The sequence below is a fragment of the Rhinichthys klamathensis genome, unplaced genomic scaffold (assembly GCF_029890125.1).
Source record: "Rhinichthys klamathensis goyatoka isolate OS25496 unplaced genomic scaffold, OSU_Roscu_1.1 h1tg000139l_1, whole genome shotgun sequence".
In the NCBI taxonomy this organism is placed as follows: domain Eukaryota; kingdom Metazoa; phylum Chordata; class Actinopteri; order Cypriniformes; family Leuciscidae; genus Rhinichthys; species Rhinichthys klamathensis.
In genome coordinates, this window is record NW_026606674.1 from 492831 (window position 1) to 505129 (window position 12299).

The 12299-nt window shown below is 35.2% G+C and overlaps 2 protein-coding genes across 2 annotated transcripts; both read left to right on the forward strand.

Annotated features, from left to right (window-relative positions):
- The first annotated feature begins 3259 nt into the window (after positions 1 to 3259).
- b2m (beta-2-microglobulin) lies at positions 3260 to 4998 on the forward strand. The gene is made up of 4 exons (XM_056257485.1): positions 3260 to 3409; positions 3977 to 4249; positions 4336 to 4378; positions 4508 to 4998. The coding sequence occupies exons 1-3, from the start codon at positions 3346 to 3348 to the stop codon at positions 4347 to 4349; spliced, it is 351 nt and encodes a 116-aa protein (XP_056113460.1). The 5' UTR covers positions 3260 to 3345; the 3' UTR covers positions 4350 to 4378; positions 4508 to 4998.
- Positions 4999 to 6265: 1267 nt separating this feature from the next.
- Positions 6266 to 12284, forward strand: irak3 (interleukin-1 receptor-associated kinase 3). The gene is made up of 13 exons (XM_056257476.1): positions 6266 to 6478; positions 7219 to 7401; positions 7981 to 8027; positions 8258 to 8324; positions 8518 to 8669; positions 9480 to 9544; positions 9629 to 9740; positions 9841 to 9959; positions 10048 to 10246; positions 10457 to 10519; positions 11273 to 11440; positions 11542 to 11983; positions 12076 to 12284. The coding sequence occupies exons 1-13, from the start codon at positions 6364 to 6366 to the stop codon at positions 12201 to 12203; spliced, it is 1860 nt and encodes a 619-aa protein (XP_056113451.1). The 5' UTR covers positions 6266 to 6363; the 3' UTR covers positions 12204 to 12284.
- Positions 12285 to 12299: the final 15 nt, after the last annotated feature.

Genomic DNA, 12299 nt, shown 5'->3' on the forward strand with positions numbered 1-12299 from the left:
GTTGCGTTCTCTCCTGATGTGTTCAACTCAATTCATCAAGCTGTAACTAACGTTAGCAAAGCCTATGTCAACAGAGCTCCTGGGTAACTTAGATATAGCCTACCAGAAAATATTAGGGATGTCCCGATACCATTTCTTCTGAACCGATCCAATCCGATACCAAAAAGTCTGAGTATTGAATTATACCGATCCGATACCAGCGCAGTTAAAAAAAAAAAAAAAAAATCAAGTAGAATTTCTATAACTCTGTGTGTTGAACTGATAATCACTATTTTCTGTTAAACACAATCTACTTCAGGGGCGTAGGAGCCATTATACGTGGGGACATGTCCCCCCCACATTTCAAAATCGAAGTTTTGTCCCCCCCACTATTTCCCAATGTAAGATTTTGTTTTGCATTGCATGCCTATCTCTGCCGATTTCGGAGTCTCCAAATGAATCCATTCGGCAACTTTTAAATACATAATTCAATTTTTTAAAAACGGCCGAACTCTTCAGCTGCTAATCTCGTTGTCAGTCGACCATGATCGCGCACCGCTCGCGCACGCGCATCTAGGTGACACGGATAAATGTACGCAGCAATATATAATGAGTGTTCCTGGGAGATCCTAGCGGGATGTGGAAGCGTGCAAAAGTTCCAGAAATGTACATAAAGTGCCCTGGCCTTGAATGACAAGGTAAGGAAAATAAGACTAAATCTAAATTAAATAACCAAGACTAGGTTGGCCATGTGATTTTTCTCAAGAGATGTTTCGAGCATTTTACTTCAGACACCGGATTATCAGCAAACTGCCAAGAGAACTGCTAGCTGGCTACTCAAAATAAACTAGCAATCTATTCAGGCAGCATATTTGTGTTTGATCTGTGTGAATTACAGAAATATAAGACTTGCTAGACCTACTTTTAGCTACCAAGGAACCTTTCCACAAGGATAGATTGATTTTATTTTTCAATCTATCCTTGGGGGGTAAGCTAGGTGGTTAATGGAAATTAAATCAACCATTTATTTGAATTTTTAATTTTTAGTTAATCAGTACATGACTGATTAACAGTAATGTAAATGCTAAATGTCCTAATACCTGTTGATACTACAACAATGCAAAGTATATGCTCTTAACCTTGCAGTTTTTCACATATCATGTAAGACTCATTTTCTCAATTTCTTTGCACAAAACTCTCCAGAAAGTGCCATTTAATGGTTTATTTTTCAAAAAAAATTCCAGGGGGAGCATACCCCCGGACCCCCCTAGGGACAGCCCACCTAAATAAATCCCAATTTAATCACTGCTTAGAAACAAACTAAGTAATACAGTCTGTTCCCATAAGTCTTTAGAAATTAGCATTTAAGTGCCTTATATATAAAAAATATATATTTTTATATTTATACCCCCCCCCCCCCCCCCCCGCCCTAGCATTTACTGTCCCCCCCAGGTTCAAAATTGCTCCTACGCCCCTGATCTACTTAATACAGACAACTTCATTATAAAGAAAAACAACAAATAAAAAAATATATGATCATAACCTATGACAAAAATTCTATTATATAAACTAGATTAGTGGGTAACTCAGCAGTAAAATTTAGTCTAGAAAAATCACAAGTGCACAATAATTGTATAAAATCGAACATTTAGTGGAAAAAAAAACATTATTTAGTGAGGAACAAATAAGAGACAATAAGTGTAGCACTAAATCTGGTAAAACATTTTCATGTATTAAGTTTAGCAGAACTGCTCCTTCCTTGATTTTGCGCAAGCAAAGGTGTCAACTACATCCCCAAAGTCCATTTCTTTGTTACCGTCTCCACAGTTAGCTCCGGCTTCGTCAGACTCAGCGCTGCTAGTGATCGCAATTCCCGTGATGTTCTCACAAAAAATCTTTCGATACCTGGAACATTGTGAATTGTAGCTACGTCTAGCGTCCTTGTCTTTCTTTAACTTTCTTTTTGCAAAACCACTCAATTGACGTCTGTCCAGTTTTGATTTTAATTCATTTTTTTGTAGCCGTTAAAAAAATGACACATTTGCACGTATTTGTTGTGGACCAACGCAACTCTGACAGATTGGGGAGGGGGGAGTGATAGTGGTCATGTAATCTTTATTTATTTATAATTTATTATTAAATCATTATTGTTATTATTATTGTTAAATTGGTGTTCATAAACGATTTATTTATGGTCTGTCAAGAATTTCAAGTTAATAATATAACAATTTACGAAAAATATTTTTAATGCTTGACTCATGTGGTGCCCCCCTAGTGGTTGTGAATGGTTGGTGCCCCTGGGCACTGGCCCAAGTGCCCTTATGGATAATCCGGCTCTGGTGTAAGGTGTACCATAGTGGTTCAGGATAAGACAAAAACACAGATTAGAAAATGGATTCATGATGAACTCGCTCATTATATACATTTTGTAAATTTTGAACAGAAAAAAGTTAAGGACTTTTATTTAATGCTCATTGTTCAAACCTTTCAAAATATGACGCGACCCCCCAAGGAGCTCGCTGAGGCCCCCTTGTGGGCCGCGACCCCCCTGTTGGGAACCGATGTGCTAGGGGGACTTCCCTGTACCTTCCCTGCAGTAGCATTCTTATCAATCAAATTGTGTTTAATTATATTCTGTGAGTGTTGTAATGATATATATATATATATATATATATATATATATATATATATATATATATATATTGTATAAGATTATATTATTTTTTATTTATTTATGCACTTTATTTAAATAGTAATTTGGTGTGAGAAATTCTTAATATATAAGAAATTATCTTAAATTCCTAAAGTTTTTTTATTTTTTTATACAAATATAACATGTAGTCTGTTTATATGTTTTATATGTTATGTTATTAAAATTAAAATGCTTAAAATAGTTTTAGAAGTGCAGTATAGCTTGCCACTTTGCTATTTAACTCAGTTCACTACCCATTTGCTCTTTTAATATTAGGATAACCTATATTTGCCAATTTTTCTTTACCTAACATTTAACATTTTTAAATAGTTATTGAATTATTTTTGGTTCATGGCGGTTTACATAATGGTGGATCGGTTTTGTTGATGAAGAAGAGGGAGGTGTCTTAGTTTTGTTTAGGTAAATTCGGGTATTTCCAAAAGGGACTGTTCCACCAGACCATTGCCACAGTCTGTATAACCTCCCTAGATCAAATCTACCTAACAACAACTTTTAGGAATTTTGTTATTGGCCTCCCTGTCATCTTGGAGGCTGTGCTGGTGTCGTGGTGACGGTGCATTTAAGGTTACTGGTGTTTTACTTTCAATATTGTCCGCTTTAGACTTGAGAGGTACAGGATACTCTATTTGAGACTCTCGAATAAATCCGCAAATATGCGAGGACTCGTGTGTTTTGCCCTGTTTTGTGTGCTGTACGTCACTGTACAAGGGAAACTCTGTAAGTAATTCAAATTGCTTATGTGAATTCTGTATCTTTTTGTTTGTTTATTGTGCTGTGTTGTTGATTCTATCGTCTGACTTGCAACTGGATTTCCCCTTGAGGATTAAAACATCTATATATTTGTTAGCTATAATATGTCACTCACTATGTATCTATAGAATTGATTTGATTATTGTTTTTCCTATAGCCTTCATTTACAAAACAATGTGTCATGTCACTTAAATGATAATCTTTTTCATATATAACCAAAGTTATGTCTTACTGTGATTTGAAAATAATTAATTTATGCATATTAGTATGTTTTATATAACAACTAATGTTAGACCTACTACAACCAAGGTTATAATTTGTAGGGTCTCGTTAGCTAATCAGAATGCAGGCCTGTAAAGACATTGTGTTTTTTTGTTTTTTTTTTTGTCTGCAAAGTGAATGAGGAAATCTGATGTAATTTGTGTTTGGTTTGGGACAATTCATGAAACGAAGTCTGGAAGTTTGTGTTTAATTTTTATTAAAATTTAGTTACGCATTATCTTTGTAAACTAATATTTTAAATTCTATTTTCAGCCAGTCCCAAGATTCAGCTGTACAGCCATTTTCCAGGAGAGTATGGAAAGCCGAACACCCTGATCTGTTATGTGAGTGGCTTCCACCCTCCTGATATCTCCATTGAACTGCTGAAAAATGGAGAGGTTATCCCTAACTCCCAGCAGACTGACCTGGCCTTCGAAAAGGGCTGGCAGTTTCACCTCACCAAGAGCGTCTCCTTCACACCCCAGAAAGGTGAAGATTTCTCCTGCAGCGTTCGACACATGAGCGATACAAGGAAAATTGTTTGGGGTGAGTGTTATGTGTGTATTTCTAGAAGATACCTTGTGGTTTACATGACACAGCACGTGTATTGAACATCTTATGTTTTTCCGCAGAGTCCAACATGTAAAGCTAACAATCAAAGGAAGACAAAGGGTGGTAAGTGTTACCTTGTTTATTATCAACGTAGAAAATATAGCAATACCAAGTTTTTTTTTTACCATTCAAATGTGGTAATTCAGAAATGTAAAGAAGAATAAAGGTGTGTGTTTTTCTTTTTTCCTATAGGATAATTTCTCATGTTTTTTTGGACATTATTCATCGTCTACAGAGACCATATTATCCTACTGTCCCATATCACAAAGCTAATGTTGCACTATTCATTCAAATTACATCGCAACATCCGTGATTTTAGTTTTCCTTGAGGTGACATTCTTTTTCTTCACAAGATTAAGGATAATTTAAACCAAATTAGCTGCTACATGTTTTTTTTTTGGATGGGTTTTGATTAGTTTATGGGTCTTTTTCCCCGATTTCATTCCTCTTTGTATAAATCCTGTGCCTATTTCTGGCTTTATTTTGAAATTAGGCTAATTGCAAATATTACAACCAACTCTCTTCTTTTAAACCATTTGTTATTTCCTCTTGTTAATCTACATATGTTCACAACTGCAAATTGGAATATTAATGAATATGAATAATTAAGTTTTACAAATTGCTACCGAGAAAATGTAATTTTTAAGAGAGGAAAATAAAATTTTGAAAACCTAATGAAACAATTGTGTTTATTTGCTTCAAATAGTCTGTACTGTCTTGCATGTACTTTGAAGTTAAATCAAGATCATAGTGATTGTAGTGAATTTCAGTTATTTGACTAACCTAAAACATTCATGTCTGCCTAGCAACTGAGGGATCAAGACGTTGATTGGATTAAAAAAAACGAAATGTAAGAGTTTCGCTTTCTATTAAAAATGAGAAATCCTCAAAGTTTGCGCTACGAGTCTTTTTTTTATCTCCACTTTTATCATATTTGTTTTCATGGACTGAAGTGCGTTTGACAGCAAACGTCTGTATCCCGCGCCCTTGACGAGTCTGTCGCACGCTGAAAAAAAGTCACATGACTTCCCGAAAAACCTGTGATGGTGACGAGACCTGTCTATGGACAAGACAAGCCTCCCTCTGATTCGCAAGCGTTGCTAAGTTGGCATCAACAACTAGTCATATTAATAACACTGACTGATGATGTAAAGCTGAAATGCTGTGAAAATCACCAGCTTTTTTTTATTTGAGACCTTTTGTAAATAAAGCTGTTTTTTTAATGTAATATTGTAAAAGAATGGACCTTTATTGATGCACATTGCATGTTGTGTTAATGCAATTCAGTATGAAAATGTGCAATATCTGTCTTATTACAAATTCTATTAAGAGTGATGCATGACATTTTTGATGAATACCTTATTTTTTATTTACTGTGTGTGTTTCAATGATTTATAATATTATTATTTATTAACTCTTGAGACACTTTTTTGAGGCTCTCTTTTGGATGTGGTGAAAATGATAAATGAACTGTATTTCTGATTATTGTGAGAAAGATTGTCAGAGCCTCAAAACGAGTTTAATACAATGGTAGCAGAAGTAGCCTATATTGATGATCTAGTGTCGATCTCCTCATTCCAATTGCTTTTAATTTGTATGTATTTGTACATTTTTTACTGTCAATTGGTATAGGCTATATTAAATTAGTAATAAAATAATTTGTATAAAAAGACAAAACATAACAAAATAGTAAATGATTCAAGGATATTAATAATAATAATAATAATTATTATTATATTTGTTGTTATAATGAAGTAGGCCTAGGCTTATTATTGTTGTTGTTATAGATATAGGCTAATATAGCCTACTAATTATTTACTAAATTAATTGCTGGAAATTAATTGTTTAGTTTTGTTTGATTCACCTTTCTCTTACGAGGAAATATTATGAGCATTTAAGAAATTATTTAGAGGAAGTAGGTGGGGTTTGGGACTTTCCGCTTTGTAGCAAGAGGTATCAACACAAGAGACTGTAGAGTCACCAGTCCGAGAGACATGACACATCTAAACAAACTTCACACACCTGTGTATGGTATCGACTAGAGGAAGATGTCAGGTAAAATAGACCCGTCGACGTTCCTCTTGGACGTTCCGCCGGTGCTCATGAGGACTTTCTGTAGACTGATGGACAGCGGGGTGGACGGTCTGGGGTGGAGAGCTTTAGGTAAAACTATACGCACTTTACCATGACAATGTAACATTGTACTACCGTTACTGTAAGTATGAAGTTAAGCAAACAATCATCTCAGGAATTTCCCTGTATTTATCTTCTTTGGTAATGTGTTGATGTCAAATTATAGCCGCTGGAATATAACGTTACAGTTCAAATATTCTGTTCAAGCTTCTTTTCTCCCCACAGTCTTAAAAATAAAGGGTCTAAAATGGGGTTTTCGCAGCGATGCCATAGTAGATCCATTTTTGGTTGCTTAAAGTACCCTTCAGTTATTTATTTTTAAATAAGCGTGAATAACATTTTCTACTATAAAGAACCCCTTTCTGTAATGGAAAGGTTTCATGGATGTTAAAGGCTCTTAATAACAAAAGATACCAATTATAAAGAAAGCACCTTTATTTAAGAGTGTAATTAGATTGGCATTAGTTGGTCAAAACTGGTACAGTATGGTCACTAACTGGTCCAAGAAGATCTACCATCAACAATCCAGCTTCTACTTTGTAACTTGTCCCCACAAACGGTGGTCAAGGTGGTTTTCAGAACAATAATCAACAAACTAATTGTCAGCTTGAACCAACTAGAAATACAACTAATTGTCAGCTTGAACTAGAAATACAAAACACACCAGGCAGCTTAGGCTGGATTCTCCAACAGAGAGGGTCTTCAAATCAGCGGCACTGGATCTTGTGGGAAACATTTTGTGACATTCATCCCAGTCTGATTCCTTCCAGCTGCCCGCATCCTTCCCAGTCAGCTGGAGGTGAGATGTGCTGAAATGTACGTGGCTGCTGGGAAAAGTCCAACACAAGAGCTCATGTGGTCCTGGGCCCAGCAGAATAAAAGAGTGGGGGATCTGCTGAAGGTTCTGGATGAGATGGGTCACGCTCGAGCCACCAGTCTTTTTCAGTCACAAGGTAACATCTTCATAGCTAATTATTGTGATGTTCCCTTTATGATAATGTACCATGGTAACTGTAACTGTTATGCTAAAATGGTTGCTATAGTAATTATACACAATAAATAACTACAGTAAATATAAAACTTAAAGCAGAAAAAAATAAATGAATGAGTCTGAAAGCTTTAAAGGAAATGTTATATTATTATTATTAATAATAATATTATTTTAGTATTAGCAATAACTGTAACTAATATTTTAGGGGAAATTCTTATAAGAATTTTGTTAAAATTTGACTGGCTCTCCAACTTCCGCTTATTATTCACAGAAGCTTTCTATATCAGCTAGTGCTACTTTATATTTGTAACGTATATTGTACTTTAAAGAGGAACTTGACAAACCTAAACATGTTGTGAACTGGATGCAAAAACAAAGCATGCGATTTAAATAACCAGCTGTGCATGTAACCCCACAGTCTTAACAAATCGTATCGCCCACAAGACCACACACCATTGGAAGGACAACGTAATGAAACTGCTGTAGCGAAGCTGCCACAGTATAACAAACAGTAACCAAACTTATTTGATTCTATTTCTAGACTTTTCATGTGTGCTGAAGTCATCCTCGCCCCCTCTCTTTGCCATGGTAATGTTTTTTTTTTGTTTTTTTTTATGCTGTTATTTCTGCATATTTTTAAAGATTCTGATCAGATGCTTGGGGTTTTTGTGGTTTAGGATTCTTAGAAAGCAAAAGCCTGAATGCTCGCAAACTCAACTGAATCTTAGCAGTTTTATTTTTGCCAATTTAGTCACATTATGAATATTTTTTTAATTCACCCTATCTATATATATATATTTTTTTCATTTTCCAATCAGCATCTGCAAAATACTGAGAAATTCTGTCAAACTGCAGCTCTTCATCCAGAGTCTATTTCCGTTGAAGGTAATTTGCTTTCAAAGTACAAGCACATTTGTATTTGACTTTTGTCTTTGCTTTAGTTAGTATTATTGTACATGTAGCGGTAATACAAGAACTAACTATATATGTCATTCTAGATATTAGGTAAAAAGTTTCATTTCTGTTTTGAGCAGTTTCATAAGGATATGAGATGAAACCTTATTTGTCCATCTCATAGGTGAAAAACAGAAGTATTGCATCACATATTCAGACGTCATAGTGGGAACGAGACATTTCCACCAGGATTTAAAAATTGGAGAAAGCGTGTTCGCTGAGGTCTACTCTGGGAGATGGGGAAACAGATCTTTTGCTGTGAAAGTTTTCAAACAGGTCCTAACCTATTCAAATCTATGGAAGTTTGTTTCCACCATGGAATATTCAATGTGGAATAATTGTTGCGATGTGTGTATATATATATATATATATATAAACTTGCAATTGTGAGTTATAAAGTCTAAAAAAATAATTTTTTCTCAGAATTGCGATTGTGAGAAATAAGGTCAGAATCGTGAGTTATAAACTCGCAATTGTGAGAAAAAAAGTCAGAATTGTCAGACAAAAAGTCGCCAATTACCTTATCTATTTTTTTATTTCGTGGTGTAAACAAACTTTCATAAATATCTCAAAATGTGTCTCAAAACATCTTTCAAACCATCTCTAAACATCTTTCAAAACATCTTTCCAAACATCTTTCAAACCATCTCTAAACATCTTTCAAAACATCTTTCCAAACATCTTTCAAACCATCTCTAAACATCTTTTTACATCTTATGTTCATCTTAACAGACACATTTTTATTTTGTTTACCTGTTTTTTGCACATTCATTTGCCATTACATAACTATGTTCTTTTCTGGCAGTTGTTCTATATTAAATTAATAATAAAATACTACAAATACATAATAACATAATAATAAAATAGTAAATAATATAATAACATAATAATAATAATAACAATGTAAATATGTAATGTACTCATTATTTACTGAATTAACTGATGGAAGTTATTTTACTGTGGAAAATGGGGAAACCGATCTTTTTCAAACAGGTCCTAAGCTAATAATGCCTGACTTTACATACAGATATAATGCCATTACAGTTTAAAAAAAAACACTAATCAAATTCTTTATTACATTAACAGGAAAATAAAGCTAATTGGAAGGCGTTGTGGGAAAAATTCAACAAAGAAATCGAAGTTCTACAACTGTAGGTTCAGTCTGCAATCTGCTTGATCATATTCAAATGGTGTTTTTATCATGTTGTCAGTTGTTCTTATTTTTGTCTGCTTAGGTATCAGCATCCTAATATCTTGGAGTTATGGGGCAGCTTTTCAGAGGCGGATTGCTTCTGTTTAGTTTATCCGTACCTTCGTAACGGATCATTGTTCCACAGGCTTCATGAGGTAAATCATCTGCCAGCAAACTGTAACATGCTATAGTAATAGTAGATTACATCATAGTAATATAAAAATAAGTTTTACTCTACTCTTGCCTTTGTTACAGGAAGTTGACAGGCCTTTATCATGGCAGGAAAGACTGAACATCATAAAAGGCACCGCAAAGGCAGTCCACCATCTACACACTGCACAACCGTGCATGGTTATTTGTGGAAATATTACGAGGTGTCACTTTGAAGCCAAAGCTACAAATTTGGAGGTGCCCAGTAAAGGTGATGCATTGTAATGAGCTTGTTTTGTGTTCTGTTCACAGTTCAAACATACTCTTGGATGAGAACCTGCAGCCCAAATTATCAGATTTTGGATTAGCTCATCTGAGACCCCACTCTGTCAACCAGAGCCTCACCATCGTCATGAATACCGGCTCCCATAGCAACCTTGGCTATCTCCCAGAGGAGTACATCCGTGATGGCAAGCTGTCTGTCAAACTTGACGTTTACAGTCTTGGCATGGTGAGTTCAGCATCCTATTTCAAAAATGAGCCAGGTACCATTTGTATAAATAAAGATTTACGTCAGAATTTTAATGGAAAGAATTGAGTTCCAGCTGCAGAATACTGGCCATTAATATTTCTTTCTAATTTATTACTTACCAGTCATGACATACATACCCCCAACATTAGCTCTTATTTTTTTGTTTCTTAAATGTTTCTATGCTTGTAGGTTATATTAGAGACATGTACAGGACAGAAGGTGAAACAGGAGACAGCAAAGAACATGTTTCTGGTAAGAATCCACTTCAGTAAAAAAAAAAGAATATATATATATTTTGAAATATGTTTTAACAATATATATTTTTTAACATATATATATATATATATATATATATATATATATAGATATATGTATGATACAAATAAATTGTATTTCAAATAATTCAAATAAATGCTGTTTTATTCATCAAAGTATCCTGAAAAGAATGTATGACACATTCCACAAAAATAATAAGCAGCACAGCTGTTTTCAACATTAGTTACATGATACTAATAAGAAATGTTTATTGAGCACCAAATCAGCAAATTAGAATGATTTCTGAAGGAAACAAACCATTATTTTGAATATTTGACAATATTACTGTGAGACAGTATATACATTTTTATTTAATTATATTACCGTAAAGGGATAATTAAAAATTGTCATAATTTACTCACCCTCAACATTCTTCAAAATATCTTCTTTAGTGTTCAGCAGAAGAAAGAAATTAATACAGGGTTTGAAACAACTTGAGGGTGTGTAACTGATGACAGAATTTTCATTTTTGGGTCAACTATCCCTTGGCTTTAATGATCAACGTTTTATGAAATTGAGTTTGTTTTTTTTACAGCTTGCTTTAATGGTTCAATGACCTCCTATCTCAAAAGATCGAAGAAAAATTTGATTCCTCATGATATTCATCCATATAATTCATATTTTACATTAATAGAATTGATGACAACATTACTGTGCCCTTCGCTGACTTATGCCATTGCATTTCTTTAGAGAGACGTACTGCATTCAGAGTTTGAGGAAAAAGGCTCTGTTGATGCCTGTCTGCGGTTTTTAGATCCCAAAGTTGAGCACTGGCCTCCTGTGGTGGCACTTAGTCTGCTCCGAATCGGACTAGAGTGCACAGGCAGCAGAATGAGAGTCAGGCCGACCATGGAAATGGTTAGTAAATGGCCTCATTTACTCAAACATGTACACAGATAAACACATATATATATATATATATATATATATATATATATATACATTTTTTTCGTCTTCAGGTGCTTCAGAAACTAAGCCAACTTCTTCCCATGCCTGAGCCCCATGAGGACCAACCACACACCCTAGACGATATGATATCCCTTCAGTGGCCATACAACGGCCACAGTCCGGGTCTAAGCCTCCCTATTGAAGATGATGAAATGTGCAGCCCTGTGGAAGCCAGAGTTCCCAAACTGGGAGAACCCTGCGAGTGCAGCCAGTCTGAAGTCACTTTCCTGAGTGTGGGAGATCCTGACTTGTCGCATTCCCCCAGGGAATCTCTCCTGGAAAATGACAAAGTGGTTTCAGCATCACAAAATGTGCAGGCAGACTCTGCACCTCACCTGGACTTATATGGGAGTTGGCCTGTGGAGTGCAGCTGTACCACTGGAGCCGAAGTGCAGGGGTGTGAGGACTGCTGCGCCAATGGCTTCAGTCGGTCGGTTTTTTATGTCACTCTAGGCAAGTCAAGGAAGAATACACATAGACATCTGTCTGGAAGTAGGTTTCATTGACTATGTCCAGAAATAATATCCAACATTTTTCTGTTTCAGATGATGATGCCCTGCCCTCTCAGGATGACGTCAGGAATCCAGCAAAAGAGAAAATGAAGAATAAAATTCACCTGTACAACCAGGGGCTAATAAATACAGAAGAACTTCTATCACTTAAGTCAGAGTGATTCACCCGGGTCGGACATCTCTATAAAAAATGAACTCTGGGAGTTTAATCAGCAGTGGGGAGTGTTGGTGCACATTTTGTTCATATAATTTTTTTT

Coding starts and splice junctions, on each gene's coding strand:
- irak3 (XM_056257476.1), top strand. CDS start 6,364: ATGTCAGGTAAAATAGACCCGTCGACGTTCCTCTTGGACGTTCCGCCG. Junction 8,028..8,257: donor CGCCCCCTCTCTTTGCCATG/GTAATGTTTTTT, acceptor TTTTCCAATCAG/CATCTGCAAAATACTGAGAA. Junction 10,247..10,456: donor ACGTTTACAGTCTTGGCATG/GTGAGTTCAGCA, acceptor CTATGCTTGTAG/GTTATATTAGAGACATGTAC.
- b2m (XM_056257485.1), top strand. CDS start 3,346: ATGCGAGGACTCGTGTGTTTTGCCCTGTTTTGTGTGCTGTACGTCACT. Junction 3,410..3,976: donor CACTGTACAAGGGAAACTCT/GTAAGTAATTCA, acceptor TTCTATTTTCAG/CCAGTCCCAAGATTCAGCTG.